At 44.0% G+C, this 18,786-nt stretch overlaps 1 protein-coding gene across 2 annotated transcripts; it reads left to right on the forward strand.

The window, feature by feature from the left end:
* The first annotated feature begins 1,036 nt into the window (after positions 1-1,036).
* Positions 1,037-17,015, forward strand: hhatlb (hedgehog acyltransferase like, b). Of its 2 annotated transcripts, none has more exons than XM_079489230.1 (12): positions 1,037-1,262; positions 2,958-3,094; positions 4,522-4,589; positions 6,758-6,871; positions 10,293-10,487; positions 11,981-12,190; positions 13,540-13,711; positions 14,595-14,739; positions 14,865-14,900; positions 15,010-15,211; positions 15,564-15,705; positions 16,256-17,015. In XM_079489230.1, the coding sequence occupies exons 2-12, from the start codon at positions 2,989-2,991 to the stop codon at positions 16,516-16,518; spliced, it is 1,653 nt and encodes a 550-aa protein (XP_079345356.1). In that variant the 5' UTR covers positions 1,037-1,262; positions 2,958-2,988; the 3' UTR covers positions 16,519-17,015. The 2 variants fall into 2 exon arrangements, with proteins under 2 accessions (XP_079345356.1, XP_079345357.1); XM_079489231.1 differs by having other exon boundaries at positions 1,256-1,266; positions 2,955-3,094.
* The last annotated feature ends 1,771 nt before the right edge of the window (positions 17,016-18,786 follow it).

Below are 18,786 nucleotides of genomic sequence, written 5' to 3' on the forward strand. Positions count from 1 at the left end.
ACATACATTAACCACTTCAACCCTATACATTTCGGCCATTTGAAAATAGCCGATCTACAAGCTCTCAATATTTTCAATAGATTTTGTACACATTTTGAACTTGTGAAATGGCACATTCTGCACAATGAGTACTTTTACTTTTAGTACTTTAAGTACATTTTGATGCCGATACTTTTGTACTTTTACTCAAGTACATTTACAATGTACTCAAGTACAGTACAATTCCGTACTTTTACTTGTAATTAAGTAGTTCTAAATTGCAGTATTGGTACTTTTACTGAAGTAAAACAATTGAGTACTTTTTCCACCACTGCTTGCACTGCACCTCCAGTCAGATGAGGTTGTTTTGAATGTGAGACATCAGACATGAGATGCGACATCTCAAGGGGCCATCCTCTCAATAAACTTCAAACATATGCAGCTGGGCACTTACTTGGTCAAAGGAAGCTCAACAATGCAATAGGCTCACTAGGCTACTCTCCCAAAACAGAGCTGTCAACAATGTTGAAAATAGCTAAAGAAGAAAAGAAAAGTGCAGCTCCCTCCTTTGAACTGTCGTTTTGCCACAATTTATCAGATAACATGAGTGGCAGAATACTTTAGATTTCACCGGAAACTCGTCGATATTAGAATCAGAAAAAAGGAATATATAACGGTTTTCTCTATTTATTTTTTTCATGATAGGAGAAAAAGTAAAAGTAATTTCTCACAAAACGAGCAGTCAGCAGTGTAGCTTTACCACTTCTCAATGCATGAGCCAGAAGCAGATCCATAACAATTTTAGATAAGCTCTTTATTTATATAGACACTGACTGCAACACGTGCGCACACAGACTTGTCACTTGCTGTTGCTATAGAAATACGCTACTGAACTGTAACTTCACTCTAACGGTCTAACTAACCTATTGTTTGACACAAAACAGTCTATTGTAGTAGGCTATGTGTTCCACCCCTCAGAGCAAATAGTAAGTATAGCTTGCAATGTAGCGAAGCCTACTATAAATATACATGAGAGGCTCACCTTCAATCGTTCGCAGCTCCCTCACTGGGAGACATGTGAGTGGGACTCTCCACCGACACCGCCCACCAGCTCCGCTTGTGGAGGCACACAATAGCTGCCTTTAGATCGCTTTATTGGGAGGCATTTTAATTTATTATCACATGAATGAATAACTCATTACTCATCTTTTTATTCTGAAGGGAATTAGATTTGTTTTTTGCAACAACAGCTTCTTTGGGTGATCACCACATTGCTGCTCAAGGTCAGTAACAGTAAGTATCACCAACAGGTGTTGCTGAGGACAACTTGAAATGAAATGCATGACTAGGGTATTTCAACAGCTTGTGTCTCAGTTGGACATTGTGCAGGAAAGAAACGACTATAGCCTACTATAATGTTTAATTATTTTTACTTTTCTAATTAATCATAACCATCAATAGACCTAACATAGGCTAATTGTCAGTTATCCAGATAGCTAATTGATGATGCATATAATATTGTCTTGTAGCCTAGCCTATATGGTAAATGTGACAACATTTTGTTGTATCAAGATATGGTTTCTTTCTCATCCATAAGGCATGGAACAGGAATGAGCCAAGTAATAAAAGCATTTATTCAATTGTGATTAAAAATAGCAGACAGCTGCACTTTAAATGCCTCAATGGATGCCCCAGAATACTAATCAGTGGAAAGTTGCACTGTTGCACATTTGCCCAGCTACACTGCTTTGCTAAACACTTGAGAGCTCAGGATCACAAGCTAGAGATAAACCATGATAATGGCTTTACCGTTTTATACATTTGATACACTCTGAACGTCAACTTTGAAAGCATAACCCATTCTGGGCTGGTGTTTTAACTAAGCATTATGTTATACTTTAGCTATTGAAAAATAGCAGATCTACAAGCTCATAGCGCGCCACCGAGTGGCGCGCTACGAGCTTGTAGGTCTGCTATTTTTGAAAAATCGTGAAAATGTGGCACAAATCTTTGAATATATATTCTTTCAGAAGACTGTTTATTTCAACGTCAGGCCTTGTAACGTGGAAAAAATACTGATCCCAAAGAGAACATGACTACCATAGGCTACCTTCATTGCAGATTTGACTTCATATTCAAATCATGCAACAGGGTTTCTTTTATATACACTGTTGATAAGTTTATCTGGAGACAATGTTTATGGCCTGTGAACCATACAGTAGCCTAGTCGACATATGACACTCTGCATGCCCTCGATGATTTGAAGCTTAAATGATGCACTGTATACGTAGATAAGTCTATATTTGGACACATTGACATGTCTGATGACATCTTACTAGGCCAATTTGTTTGGGACGAATTATCCGACCTGCAGTATGCAGATATAGTTAGAATCCTTTTATCTTCTTTTAGTAAGTGTGACACACAGGGGTTTTATGGCAATCATGCGCAGATACAAAGATAAAATAAGTCTCCGAATTGGCCTGTAGATCATAGGCGATGGCAAAAGTCTGAACCTGTAAAGTGGTAACGTTATCTAAAGCTCACCATCACTGTCTAGTGTCTAGTCATGTATGGAGTGCAGTATATAGTAGTCCTAAATGCAGTGGTTCTCAACCTTGTCAGGACGTGACCCTCCTGACCCTCCCAAATAACCATATTTGAAGTTGAGAACCACCGTGTCCTAATGGACTATAAATGACTAACTTTTTGGCTACAGATGCACAAACACACAGACCTTCCAGGCTGGTTTGTGATTCTTTTGCTTGTCTGTGTAGTTTAGGGAGTCTAGGAGGGACTCCTGAGCTGTCAGTTTCTGTGTCACCACCATGGGGATCAAAGGATCAAGTTGAGAACCACAGTCCTAATGGAATATAAAATCCTACATTTTTGTCTACAGTCTAGGCGAAATGCACAAATGCACAGACCTTCTTCCAGACCTGTTTGTGTTATTATTTTGCTGTCTGTGTGTATAGTAGGGGCTCCTGAGCTGTCAGTGTCACCACCACCATGGGGATCAAAGCTGCACTTCCCAAGTATGAGCTCTACTTCTACAACACTGTGCTGTGCTTGGCCATGTTCTGGGCCACGAGCTGGATCGTTGAGGTGTCAAGCTGTGAGTATGAGGAAACGAACGAACGCACGCACGCACGCACGCACGCACGCACGCACGCACGCACGCACACACGCACACACCCCCCCCCCCCCCCCCCCCCCCCCCCCCCCCCCCCATGGGGTAGATACATGTACTGTATTTGGACCGGTCATTGACATCTCCGATAAAAGGTCCAAGTTAGACTGCATATAAACACTGTCAAGCATTTATATTGCAGGAGCCTGATACATCCATCAATCCATTGTTTTTCTCTTAACAGTAACGTTTAAATGTTACTCTGATGTAGACGTCTAAAGCAGTAGTAGTAGTAGTAGTAGGAAGACATACACATACAGTATAATGTATACAGTATGTACCCAGTACCATCATAGACGTGTAAGGCAGTGGTTCCCAAAGTGGGGTCCGGGGACCCCCAGGGGTACTTCAGGGAGTTTCAGGGGGTCCCCAGCTAAATTATAGTTAGGAACCAAATGGACCATTGTGGGTCTGTAACTCTGAGTGTACAAAAATAAAAAAAATTGTACACTCGATTTTACAATATAAATTGGGGTCAATGCCATTAAATAGGGGTCTGTAGAGTAGACTAATATGCAAGTCAAACTGGGGGTCCTTGAATTTAAACGGGTTGAGAATCACTGGTCTCTGGAATATATTTTCTAATGGGGGGGGGTCCGGCGGGCTAATAAATATCGATTTGGGGGTCCTTGACATGAAAAAGTTTGGGAACAACTGGTGTAAGGTACCCACAGGGACAGATGGTGTTGCCTTAAGAGAGCGGTATACAACAGACCGCTGCAGTGTATTGTGTCAGGAAAATAACAGGGGTGTGTGTGTGTGTGGGGGGGGGGGGGGGGGGGGGGGGGCATTTCAGTGGCGAGGCTGGGCCAAAAGTAGTAGCTATGCAGGCCATGCAGAAGTCAAGAGATCAGGTGTCTGCAATAAGAGGAAAATAGCATTGTAGTTATTGCTGTGATTCTGTCACCAGTGAACCGAAGCATCCATGTCCGTTTCCAAGGACATCAAAAGGAAATAAAGACGTTGTGGTGTGATAAAAAAATCACACCCGTGTGAACCGAGTGGTGCAACTCCCCCCCGCCCCTCTCTCTCTCATAGCAGGCAACAGTGCAGCACTATCTCTCTCTCTCTGTTTCTGGCACAACAGCGCCACTTTTGCCCCTACTGGTACTCATAGTCACATAGGTGGGTTAACACGGACATTGCTGTTCCTTGGAGTGGTTGCACCACTCAAAAAGGAACATGTTATTTCTTTCGTGGTTCACGGTGGTTGTAATGGAACTGTAGTATCGTACTGTGTGTCACGTAACAAAAGGTGCTGCTTGTTTGACAATATAGCCACGTCATGGCATCTCTTTGGATCTTGATTTCACAGTTTTCTGTGACTTTTGTCCCTTTTGATCTTCTTCCAGCCAATGTAAACAGAAAGGCTTTCAAATCCAGCGTGAAGCCAGGATGGTACTACTTTGGGAGGAAAATGGTAAGGTGTCTACAGCTTAAATAAAGTGAACACACAGTCGCACAGCACACCCATCACAGCACACCCATCACAGCACACCCATCACAGCACACCCATCACAGCACACCCATCACAGCACACCCATCAGCACACCCATCAGCACACCCATCACCCAGCACACCCATCACCCAGCACACCCATCACAGCACACCCATCACCCATCACAGCACACCCATCACAGCACACCCATCACCCATCACAGCACACCCATCACAGCCCACCCATCACCCATCACAGCACACCCATCACAGCACACCCATCACAGCACACCCATCACCCATCACAGCACACCCATCACAGCACACCCATCACCCATCACAGCACACCCATCACAGCACACCCATCACCCATCACAGCACACCCATCACAGCACACCCATCACAGCACACCCATCACAGCACACCCATCACCCATCACAGCACACCCATCACAGCACACCCATCACCCATCACAGCACACCCATCACAGCACACCCATCACAGCCCACCCATCACCCATCACAGCACACCCATCACCCATCACAGCACACCCATCACAGCACACCCATCACAGTCGCACAGCACACCCATCACAGCACACCCATCACAGTCGCACAGCACACCCATCACATCACACCCATCACAGCCCACCCATCACCCATCACAGCACACCCATCACAGCACACCCATCACCCATCACAGCACACCCATCACAGCCCACCCATCACCCATCACAGCACACCCATCACAGCACACCCATCACCCATCACAGCCCACCCATCACCCATCACAGCACACCCATCACAGCACACCCATCACCCATCACAGCACACCCATCACAGCCCACCCATCACCCATCACAGCACACCCATCACAGCCCACCCATTTTCTAGTGTGCAGACTTTCCTCCCCCCCCCCCCCTCTCTCTCTCAAGGTGTTTATTCAGTAGCTATATTTTGGGTCAATTAAGACTACTATTGCAAGACCCTGTCAGAAACCACCTGGTCAGGTTACCATTTGGCCTACACCTAGAACTCACGCACCTCACCCCTGCTCATTATGCTAAGAAGGGATGGCACAGGGAGGGTAGCTCTGGTTCACCTCACCCCTGCTCATTATGCTAAGAAGGGATGGCACAGGGAGGGTAGCTCTGGTTCAGCTTGAATGCCTTCATGGACCAGAGCTAGGCAGACTCTACTCTGAGTACAGCAACTTGCAATTTTGGAATCAGAACAGCTAGACTCATAATGCAAATGGGCCTGGTCTTCAAGATCTCAAGATATGGACACCCATGCATGTACCTGTCAAACTACTTCAAAGTAAAAGACACACACAGGCACAACACTACAGAAAGCTCCACTTTTCTCGTTCAACCAAACATGGGCTTAAATTCCTTCCATTGCTATTCCACTTTTTACCCTCCTTCAAAACTGCCATAAAAGAGCACCTGCAATTTGTAACTGGTCCTAGAAAGTTACTAAATTCTAAGCTTAACACCAGAAATGACCCCCCCTCCTCCTCCTCCCCCCGTAGGCCTATACAGTACGTGTTATTGCTACTAGTGCTGATGATGTCTTGTATATTATTGTATGTCTTCAAAGATCTCAGTGAATTGAATACACAGGATCACAATTTATACAAACCCCCCTTAGGCCTTTTGTTTAAATCCTTTTAGCTCCATTGTAAAATTGTACCATTTGCAAACCGTTTAGTAAAGTATTCAATCAATTAATGCATGTTAGGCCTCACTCAGACCTTTACATCTAGCATACAACAATGTTGCATGGTAGATGTAAACAAAGGGTTAGTGTCATGGCCGCCCCAATGCATTTCCAATGGAAGTCACATGGTTTGACACAACATTTTTGTTGTACGGCTTTCGGCTGTGTTTCGACTGCACCCCTCCCCCTCATACAACAAAAATGTTGTGTCAAACCATGTGACTCCCATTGGAAATGAATTGCGAGCTTGCGTCAGTAAACAAGTCTCATGCATCAGCTATACAACAATCTGTTGTGACCGTGTGAGTCAAGCCTTATATGTCAACATGAATGCCATATTTTCAACTGAAAGAAAGTGTTGCAATCCATACAGTTAATTGATAAACAAATCTTCCTACTCACTGTGACTGTGATGCACTTTGTTCTGCAGGACACAGCTGACTTTGAGTGGGTGATGTGGTTCTCTACGTTCCGCGACCACATCCTGTTTGCTCTCACAGGACATGTGCTGTTTGGCAAGATCTGCTCTATGCTAGCTCCACAGGTGCGTGCACAGCCGATTGATTGATTAAATCATTGATTGGCTCATTGGATGGATGATTGATTTTGATGGTTATAATGTTATTAATTAAAGGACCACTTCAACACTTTTCAACCTATCTTCATATAATTGGTCCTCACTAATGTTCATGATAAAATACCACCATTTCTTTCTACGCAGTCAGTGTCTCATAGGAGAGATGTGGGCAGTTCATGAACCAGTGACATCATCGTTAGGCAGATTTCTTTTAAACAAGATTTTATTTTTTAAATATTTTATTATCGTGAGAACGATGGCTTCCATTATTGCATTGCAACTTTTCAGGAATAAAAAGCCTGCAGTTTTTATTAGCTTGGATTCCCCATTGATGATGTCACTGAACTGCCCACAGCCCTCCGACAGAGTAGAAAAATCATGAACATTAGTGAGGACCAATTATATGAAGATAGGTTGAAAAGTGGTGAAGTGGTCCTTTAAGTTAATGTTTGCTTACTTTTGTATTATTAATATACAGTGTCACGTTCACCATTAAATCAAAACCATTGATGAAACGTTACCATGCAACTGGATGCCTCTTGTGGAGAGATACTACAGGGTGTTACTGTATTTATACTGTATGACAATTGAAGCCCATGTCACTAATGTATTGTTGCCCCGACCACAGTAGCTTTTTATATGATTAGTTCAAGTAAATCATGAAAGGGACCAGGTTTTGCAGTATCATGGTACCATTTGGCATGTCAGCATGGGCTCTGAAAACAGCAGATCTACAAGCTTCGTGTGAGATCTTGTAGATTGGCTATTTTCAGTACATAACACCCATGTGCAACTAAGTATATCTCACACTTAATGCTTATGTTAGAATAGCGGCTATAGAGCATCGCAGTCCCGCCCCCTTTCATGACGACGCCAGGCCCAGGAAATGAATCCCAATGCATTTTTCCCATAGACATTTCAAAACGTATTTAAGACCTTTTAAGTGTCGTACGAAGCCATTACAAAGAATTACAAATTACAAATTACAAAGAAGAAAAACAACAAAAAAATTTGTTTGTTGTCATGATTTGTCACGACAAGAGTTGGCTTTGTCCGCGGCGTAAACGTCTTTAAATAAATACTTTCTGAAAAGTCTATGAGGAAAATGAACGGGGATTTATTTTCCGGGTCTCTCGAGGGGGCGGGGCTGCGACGCACTATACTGATACAATCCTTAGTGCCAGAGTGTATGAGCATTAGTATATATCTCAGGCTGCCATTAATCTCTAGCCTGGTTAATAAACCAGACCGAATCAGCCGTTGGCAAAAAAAAATGCCTACCAGCGGATTACGGTCTGGCGAGGCTCAGTAGCACGCCTCTTTCCTACAACCGAGAACAGGTCGGACCAATCGGGACACGGTATGCAATATGGGCGGGCTTTGGTACAGTGACGTTCAATGCTTGAGACTTTTGACTGACAGTAGCTCTGACCAATTGCGTCAAAGAGAAAATGTTTGAACCCGCCCCCCGGGAAATGAAATCCAAGTGGAGCCAGCCCAGACTAATATACCGCGACAGTGTTGTGTGATATTAGTCTGGCTTATTAGCCAGGCTAATTAATCTCCACATAGTGGAAGCTAATAATGACTGATTATGACGTTTATTGTCACAAGTGTACAGTAAAAGAGTGTGCCAACTGTTCTGCTCCAACAATTTGCAGTTACAAAATGTAATCCTAGGAATATGAGGCGACTGCGTTTTGGGTGACCGCTTGGTATTCTATTTATAGTTATATGATCCCTTAAGTGATGATAATGCCTGTGTGATGAGCTGTGTCATCAAAGACTGACATGGTGACAGGGCTCAGCACTTGTTTAACAGTCTGATGGCTGACAGGTGGAAACCAGTCCATGGTCTGATGGTGGCTTTTGATACGTGTATACAGTAGGTATCACTTTCCTTTAGGCTGCCATGCAGCGAGCCAGCGGCCATGTTGCCCGTCCAACATCTGTTATAGCAGCTGACATTGTTTTTGAGTGGTGTAAACCACTCCTACGACTGGCTTTGTTAGTTTACGTGTCTGTCTGTCTGTCTGTCTGTCTGTCTGTTCGTACAAAAATGAGCATGGTTGCTACGGTCACCCAGTTCACCCGGGTGTGATTTCATTACGTCAGACATTACGTCAGACCACAGCTGATCAGGCTATATAAGACCTTACACCACTCAGTTCACACGGGTGTGATTTTTTTATTTTCATTTTGTATCCCACGGTTTTGCAAACCATTTTTTCACCCAGTTTAAAAAAATCACACCCGTGTGAACTGAGTGGTGCAGGGTCTTATATAGCCTGATCAGCTGTGGTCTGACGTAATGTCAGTGACCATAGTAACCATGCTCATTTATTTGGGTCCCACGTACAGGTACACACACGTACAGGTACACGGGTACAGACAAAGCTGGTTGTTGGAGTGGTTTGCACCACTCAAAAACTGGGGGGGCAGCGGACTGACCTCATGCTTCCTTCTATGCATGAGGAGTCCAGGCTGCTTCTTTTCACCTGACAGGGGGGGGAGTTTCCCCAGCCGGACATAGCGCGTGGAAGGAACACGTTATTCCGACCAGTTCCTTTCCCCTCCATCAGGCGCCCCGGCTGGCCAGGGGGAGGCAGTTTAGAGACCAGGATTACGGCATGTTTTTGTGAGGGTATACCTACCCTAGGGGACACGGGGAGAACATGCAAACTCCACACAGAAAGGCCCTTTCACCAAACCCCGCCTCGGGTATGGGCACTGATGACGCGGAGGAGGGAACACGCCCCCAGTGCCCACAGCGTCCCCAGCGGGAATCGAACCCAGGACCTTCTAGCTGTGAGGCGACACCATTACCGACTGTGCCACCGTGCCCCCCAGCAGCTGACATTGTTGTACTAGTGCATCTAAGTATAAAGTAGATAAGCAAAGTAAATAAGCAAAGGCTTTGTTAAAAAGGCGTGTTGTGAGTGTGTTCGTAAAAGCATCGGTAGATTGTGGAGAGAAAAGGTTGGATGGCACTTACACCGCCTTCTAATGAGAGTGCAAAATCTGTCTTGGAAGAGCCACCCATCGACTAATCTAATATACGGCAACCTTCCCCGTGTTTCTTCACTAGTCCGATCCAGAAGAACACAGTTTGCCGGCCACTGCTACAGAGCTGACAATGAGGTTATATCTTCTCTGGAGTCCTGCCTCAAAGCAGACCAGAGGTAGAAAACTGTTGTTCCCTGATGTCATCGCTAGGGACACAGGCATCAGTAAGCAGGAACTGGGGATGGCAATGAAGGACCGGGAAGTCTGGCGTAATATTGTGAAATCCACAATCTCGACCGCGGTCGAAAAATGATGATGAGATTGTGGGGCTCTCAAATGGTTGGGTCACCGTCTCCTCCTGGATGTTCTGTCTGTACCACAGCACAGGTCCCTGGTGTACATGACGTATGGGCTGCTGGCCGTGTGGACCAGTATGGGCTGGACCTACGTGTCGCTGCTCCTGTCTCACTGCATCCTGCTCTACAGCATCTCCCTCGTCAAACTCCGCTGGCTGTGCTTCGTCACCGGCCTCGTCACCCTCGTTACCTTCAGGTGTGAGCCCTTTGTGTCCTGGCAGGTAAGCTATAAAAGCCACGTATGGGAAAAAAAAGGTTTTACGTTAAGGATCCTTGCTTTTACTGCAGCGCTACCATTGGAGAATGTTAACACATTTATACCTGACATCGAAATAAAATAAAAAGTCTTCTGAAAGAATATATATTCAAAGATTTGTGCCGCATTTTCACAATTTTTCAAAAATAGCAGACCTACAAGCTCGTAGCGCGCCACTCGGTGGCGCGCTATGAGCTTGTAGATCTGCTATTTTTCAATAGCTAAAGTATAACATAATGCTTAGTTAAAACACCAAAAGGGGTTCCCGTCCAGAATGAGTTAAGTGAAATGTAGTGCAAAAGTAGCAAATGTGCCGAGTTGTACGTGCCCTGTATGTTCTTTGTAAAGTTACAATATTATGTGGTGCTTAATTGTGTTCAAAGTTTCCTTTGATAATGTTTTCACAAAAGTAGTAGGCTAGATAAAGGTGCTGTAAATCAGTGGTTCCCAAAGTGGGGTCCGGGGACCCCCAGGGGTACCTGAGGGAGTTCCAGGGGGTCCCCAGCTAAATGATAGTTTGGAACCAAATGGACCCTTATGGGTCTGTAACTCAGAGAGTGTACAAATGGAACCAAATGGACCCTAACGGGTCCATTTGGTTCCATTTGTACACTCTGAGTTAAAATAACATTGATTTTACAATATAAATTGGGGGTCCCAGAGACAGAAATGCCATTAAATTGGGGTCTGTAGACTAATATGCATGTCAAACTGGGGGGTCCTTGAAATTAAACGGGTTGAGAATCACTGCTAGAGCCGTAAACATCTTCTCTTATGGGGGTCCCTGGCATATCTCTTCAAATGGGGGTCCGCGGGATAATTAGTGTCAATTTGGGGGTCCTTGACATGAAAAAGTTTGGGAACCACAGAACCACTGCTGTAAATGATATTTCCTTTGGTTAAAAACTTAAAGCTCTATCATGTTCTGATAGTATAGAATGTTTCTTCAGTAAAATTAGTATCTCTGTCTCTCCAGCTCTTTAATAAACAGACACATGTTCAGGTATTACATCAAATGTTTTGATTTATAGATTGATTGAATAGGGTTATGCTAAAAGGACAACACAAAAAGACCCCAAGGGGCTTGTTTCTATTGTGGTCCGTTGTACTCAATTCATCAGTAATACATATTGATACTAAAATACAATACAATGCAATTGTATTGTATCAGGAGAATCTTCCAATTTCACTTGTTTTATCCTGTATCCTGTAGGAGTTATATCACTGATCACCCATTAGGGAACAAAGATCTAGCTTACTCTTTTCCACTCTGTGTATGTTGCCGCCCCCATGTGGCCACAAGACGTAATTGTTTTGATACTCTGTTTATGATTTAAAATAGATCATTATTTAAAATTCCATATGCAGATTTAATTTAATCCTAATGATGTTTCACGAAACAAAACGTGCACGCCCGTTAACGTTCCTCTCTGCCACATGTGCTTCCTTCTCATTCAGAGTGGGTTTGTGGAGGGAGACTTTGACCTTCGTCATGTTCTGTTCTATGGAGGCTGTGGGTTTACCATCCTGCGCTGTATGAGCTTTGCTCTGGAGAACTGTGAGAAGACGGACGGAAACTACAGCTTCCTGGAGCTGCTGAAGTACAACTTCTACCTGCCCTTCTTCTACTTTGGCCCCATCATGACCTTTGATAAATTCTATGTGCAGGTACAGTACATACTATGTATTAAATGGTAAATGGTGCATTTATATAGAGCCTTTATCCAAGGCGCTTTACAGAGATTGTGCATTACATTCACACACTGATGGCAGCGGAAACCATGCAAGGCACCAACCATGCAGCACATCAGGAGCAATTAGGGGTTCAGAGTCTTGCTAAAGGACACTTCGACGCCGACTCTGGGGGAGCCCACAGGGTTCGAACTGGCGACCTTGCGGTTGCCATCCAGCCACTCTACCCCTGAGCCACCCCTGAGCCACCGCCGCCCCACTTAAGCAGGGATCTTTGACTGTGTTGACTGACCAGTACTGCTAAGTATGCCGAGTCCCAAACCAAACACTTTCAGATAGTATCAAATATCTCAAAATCTACAGTAAGGTGAACTAGCTTTGAAAGCCTATGATGAAGATACATGGAAGGCTTTCTCAAAAAGAATAGGCTAATAATAATAATAATTTAAATATGCAACACAATTCTATATGTATGGAGGTCCCTACGTCCTTGGTCTGAAAAACAGAAGACCCCTGGCCTATTCACTACAACAGTACAAATGAGCATTTGTGCCTGTCGTAGACATGATGCGCAGAGCAAGTTCAGTCAGGGAACCTCAGTGCAGTCGCTGCCGGCCGTTAATTGGGCCGCCTCAGCATCACGCTCTCATCCACATGATTCACTCAGCCAATCACACACTCACTCCATCTTCATACCGGCTACTTTAACAGGAGGTTTGCATTCCTCCTCCTGCTTCCCTGCTTGCTTGCTGCTGCTGTATCAGCGCGCTGCTGTATACAAACCTGCTGCTCACCCACCTCCACCCCAGCTACCACCTGTCGTTTTGGATCTACTGTTTAGGTACGGGGGATTCGGAGTCCCTATGGTCGGGACAGATGCGCTTGATCTGAGTACCTAAAAAGCAGATCCAATACATCACCGAACCATAATAAATATATTGCTCATCTTATATTCAATAAATATGGCTGTGGCTCAGGAGGTAGAGCAGGTCGTCCAATGATCCATGGGTCGGCGGTTCGAATCCCGGCTCCTCCTGTCTACATGTCCTTGGGCAAGACACTGAACCCCAAATTGCTCCCGATGTGCTGGTTGGTACCTTGCATGGCTTCCGCCGCAATCGGTGTATGAATGTGTGTGTGAATGGGTGAATGTAATGCACAATCTATGTAAAGCGCCTTGGATAAAGGTGCTATATAAATGCACCATTTACCATCCATTCTTGAGTTGTCCTGACTGAAACATGGACAGTTCTACTCACATGTAACACTACAGCTGGCGATGAACAGAGGTACCATCACCATGTGTCTGCTGCTGCCCCTTGCAGGTCAACCAGTCCACCTTGACGAGGAAGGAGGGTGAAATGTGGAACATCAGTCTCCAGGGCCTGGTCCACCTGGGTGCCATCCTTGTGGTGGACACCCTCTTCCACTTCATGTACATTCTGACCATCCCCAGCGACATGAAGCTCCTCAAGCACCTCTCCGACTGGGCTCTAGGTCTGTGCGAGGTTCCCGCTATTCCTGCTCTTCCTTCCCGATGCCGTGGCATGTGGATGGTGTGTTTGCATGATTGCTAATTGGAATCATGATTAGTGGTAATATACATAAGTAGTAATAGAAAACGATTCACTTGTAGTTTTCAATTCAGTTAATGAAGGAAGTGGATTTCCTGACTTTATTTTGGCATAGGAAAGCTGTTATATCCAGGCATTTGAATAGAGGGTATGCGTGTGACATCATCATACCCGGAAGTTAATGCGGGAACACCTACTGAGTGTCGACTTTCTGGCCTTAACAGCCCATACATCCGAACAGAAAAGTCCTACCTGATTGTATTAAACTATATAAACTACGTTAAATTCACTTTGCCACTCACTTTATTCATTGCGTATACATACCCTCTATATTAGCTATCATTATAGATTCAATTAAGAGTCAATTAATGCTGGTCCGGGTTTCAGTGGGACTTTATACTCTAACCTGGTGTGGTTGTGTTTCAGTGGGACTTTATACTCTAACCTGGTGTGGTTGTGTTTCAGTGGGACTTTATACTCTAACCTGGTGTGGTTGTGTTTCAGTGGGACTTTATACTCTAACCTGGTGTGGTTGTGTTTCAGTGGGACTTTATACTCTAACCTGGTGTGGTTGTGTTTCAGTGGGACTTTATACTCTAACCTGGTGTGGTTGTGTTTCAGTGGGACTTTATTGCGAACGCAGTGAGCACTAACTATAGAAGCTGGCCTAAACTGTCTGTCTGTGAGTCTGTGTGTCACGCTGTAACACCACCGGCCCGCCACCAGAGGGCGGAGCTGTATCACACACAAAAAACACACGCACACACAAAAAACTTAACTTAAAAATAAACTTTTTTGTGTTTCAGTGGGCCTTGCGTACTCTAACCTGGTGTACGACTGGGTGAAGGCAGCCGTCATGTTTGGAGTCATCAACACAGTATCCAGACTGGATCATTTGGACCCACCGAAGCCCCCAAAATGTATCACCACGCTCTATGTGTTTGCTGAAACGTGAGTAATGTTTACACATTCAGGATCCGACTAGTTTATTTCATAACTGTCTAATGTATGGGCCTCTATTAATAGTCTTATAGTCTGAAATGCTAAAGCTGTTCTTTACTCCATCTCCCTTGTAGTCATTTTGACAGAGGGATCAATGAGTGGCTGTGCAAGTGAGTATCCTAACAACCGCTAAACTGCGATACATTCAGATCTATTTAATTGTATTGTACTAAAGCGAGGTCAGAGGGAGCAGAGACTCATTGTGGTTTGTATGCCCAGGTACGTGTATGACCACCTGGGAGGAAAGCATCACAATGTGCTGGATGAGCTGGTGGCTACACTGTGCACCTTCGGCATCACCATCCTATGGCTGGGACCCTGCCAGGTGGTGCTGATCTGGGCCTTCTTCAATTGCTTCGGCCTCAACTTTGAGCTGTGGACGGCCACTCTGTTCTCCATGGAGCCCTTTGCGTCATTCGAGGTAGGTTGAGACAGACAGCTAGGGGTTCCTGGCATGGCCCCCACTTCCAAAACTGTGGGTTAACCCATTTTGAGCTGAGATCAGATTCTAAAAATGTCTTCTACATCCTGACAGTTTTCTGAAAAAGCTATGTTTCTATGTCAGTCGTTCTTCGATTTTTCAAAAATAGCAGACCTACAAGCTCGTAGCGCGCCACTCGGTGGCGTGCTATGAGCTTGTAGATCTGCTATTTTTCAATAGCTAAAGCATAACATAATGCTAACACCAAAAGGGGTTCCCGCCGAGAATGGGTTAATAATGGTTGTTATAATTTTATTTAAAACACTAAAAGCTTCTTAAAATGTCTTTGCAGGTGGCGATGTCAGAGGGAATGTCTCGCAGAATCAGAGCAGTCTTCAACACCTTCAACTTCTGGACAATTGTTTTGTACAACGTTCTGGCATTGAACAGTTTGGACTTTGCGTGGTTGGTAGCCAAGAGACTGTTTATTAAAGGTAAATGTTCTTTTTTTTATTTGATGTTGCAGAGAGTCAATTATTAGAATGTCCCTGGGAATTGTGGCAAGCCATACTGAACATGTGAATGTTCAGGATGGTATTGGCAACGGACACTGATAAGTGTAGGGCAGGCCTATACTTGTATTCCTTGTACGGCCTACGCACCGTAAAGTCTACATATCCTCTGGGATTGAATGCACCTAATCAGTCTTTCCCCCCCCAATTTCCCCCCGCCTATTTTGTAAAGTATTCTGGGCGGGAACCTCTTTTGGTGTTAGCATTATGTTATGCTTTAGCTATTGAAAAATAGCAGATCTACAAGCTCGTAGCGCGCCACTTGGTGGCGCGCTACGAGCTTGTAGGTCCGAGCTTGAGCTTGTAGGTCTGCTATCTTTGAAAAATCGAAGAACGACTGACATAGAAACATAGCTTTTTCAGAAAACTGTCAGGATGTAGAAGACATTTTTAGAATCTGATCTCAGGTCAAAATGGGTTAAGTGACTACCGACTTGTTTGTGATTCTCATTTAGATTCGTTTCTTTTCCAGGCTTCCCCATAACCACCGTCGTGGTCATGTTTGTGACCTACTGCTTGATCCAAGTGATAAAGGAGATGGAGAGGAGCCAGGCCCTGATTGACGACCCTGATCCCATCCCTCCGCCCGCCCCAGTAGTCCCACCCCCCCCTGCCACTGCTCCTGCCACCGTCACCACTACCACCGCCACCGTCACCACCACCACCACCGCTGCACCACCTACAGCTGCTGCTGTTCAGCCCGTCGTAGACCCCAGCAAGGAGAAGGCAGAGTAGAGGATGAATGAACAGCGTAGTCTACACCTCCTGCTCAACACAACAAAACCGTCGTAGACCCCAGCAAGGAGAAGGCAGAGTAGAGGATGAATGAACAGCGTAGTCTACGTCACCTCCTGCTCAACACAACAAAACCCCAAAACGCCCCGTTCAGCAGTAAGTGGTGGACAAAGTGCTCAGCTCAACTCCGGTACTTGAGTCAAATGAGTGCCACAGACGAAAAACAGTCTAAGTCCACACTATTTAATATCCATAATGTATAAATGATAGATAAGGGGTCAGGACAACAAGGCCTTTTCGTGGAGGGGTCAGTCTGAAATTTGGACTTAGACAATTTTTCGTCTGTGGTACTAATACTCCTGGTCAAATATTACTACAAGTAAAAGTTGCTCAGTCAAATTTGAACTTTTTTACTTGAGTTAAAGTACTGAGGTACATGCTTTTAAAAATATGCAAATGTTCCAAAAGTACAAGTTACAAAGTACATTTTCTTTTTAATATCGTAGACATTTTCCAAAACAACAAAAACTTAAAGATGGAGTGCCGTGATATTTTTCCCACCCTAAAACATGATCATCAGGTCTTATTGTTATATAAAGAGGTATAATTTTTTCAAAAAAGTGTACAGTATTTGTTTTTATGTGGGCACGCCCACCAGTTCATTAAGTATGCCTGGTTTGCCTGGTGGGTGGTGATGGGTGGTGATCCACCTGAACTGAAGCCGCACCCACAGCTGTATGATAAAGGGGGAGGGGTTAGGGGAGGGGCTGATAATGTGATGTCACTATATTACTGTTTATTTAATTGGCCCGTTGGACTGTCAAGGGTTCAGCCTCCAGGAAGAAACCCTAAATACAAAGTTAATACACCATTGCACATAAAAACGACTCCAGGGTGTCTAATGAAGTACTGTCACCTCATAGGCACATGAAAAACTGGAAAAATACAAAAATTGTGGCACTCCATCTTTAAAAAAACAAATGTGAGCTTGTGGATCGTCTATTTTTTCCAAATATGTACTTTTTTCCGTAATAGCTCAAAGGAAGGAACCAACTTGAACTAAACTTAAACGAAAACAAAAAGTACTAGATTTAAAACGATAAAAAGTTGAACAAGGGTTGGGGAGACAGCCTGACGAGACCTCAACTGAGAGAAAGGCTATCCTGAAGAGATGTGTTTTGAGTGGTTTTGAAGGAAGTGAGGGAGTTCCACTTCCTGTACAGTTAAAGGAGAATTCCATGCTAGAAGGCTTTCTTACCTTTCTTTGTAGTTGTTACGTCCCCACCAAAGAGGTCCAGGTGTTTTTATTTTATATATCCTCTCTTCATAATGTAAATAGTATCCCAAGCGGCACACTTTACTACTTATTTCGATGGAAATAAGCGAATTAGCACAACACCCCATAGCCCCATTCAATTCCCATTCAATTCAATGCAATTCATTGAGGGCTTATGGTAGGGGAAATAGCCAATAAGGAGTTTTTGCACAAAAAACACCTGGACCTCTTTGGTGGGGACGTAACAACTACAAATAAAGGTAAGAAAGCATTCTAGGAATTCTCCTTTAAAATAGTGGAGTCAAAAGTAATTGTACTACATTTACATTACTAGTGGAGTAAAAGTTAAGTATCCAAAAATACAAATACTCAAGTACAGATAGTCCTACTCAAAAAATGCACTTTGTCACCATCCATATTCAGTCAGTCTTTTTGTGTTATATCACACAGATAACAAAGCAGCAACAGCCAAGATTTGAATGTGTGAAATGTATAATCGGAGAGATCTGTTGTTTACATTAACCCATTTTGGGCGGGAACCCCTTTTGGTGTTTTAAACATTGTTATAATTTAGCTATTGAAAAATAGCAGATCTACAAGCTCATAGCGCGGCACCGAGTGCCGCGCTACGAGCTTGTAGGTCTGCTATTTTTGAAAAAAATCGTGAAAATGGGGCACAAACCTTGGAATATTCTTTCAGAGCGACCGAATCTTTGCTTCTGGGGGTGCCCCTGGAACAACATATTTTGAGATGGGGGTCGGCGGCCAATTACATATAATTTTTGGAGTCCTTGACATGAAATATTGAGTGATATAATAGGCCTAGAAACATAGGTATTTCAGAAAACTGTCAGGATTTAGAAGACTTTTTATTTCGACGTCAGGCCTAAATGGGTTAAGGTGCTAAAGAATGAAGGATAATGCATGCATACTGTACTGCATAGTGCCAAGCACGGTCTGCAGATGATATGTATTATTATTTTAATTTTAAT

This window comes from Electrona antarctica (assembly GCF_951216825.1).
Source record: "Electrona antarctica genome assembly, chromosome: 20".
Taxonomy (NCBI): domain Eukaryota; kingdom Metazoa; phylum Chordata; class Actinopteri; order Myctophiformes; family Myctophidae; genus Electrona; species Electrona antarctica.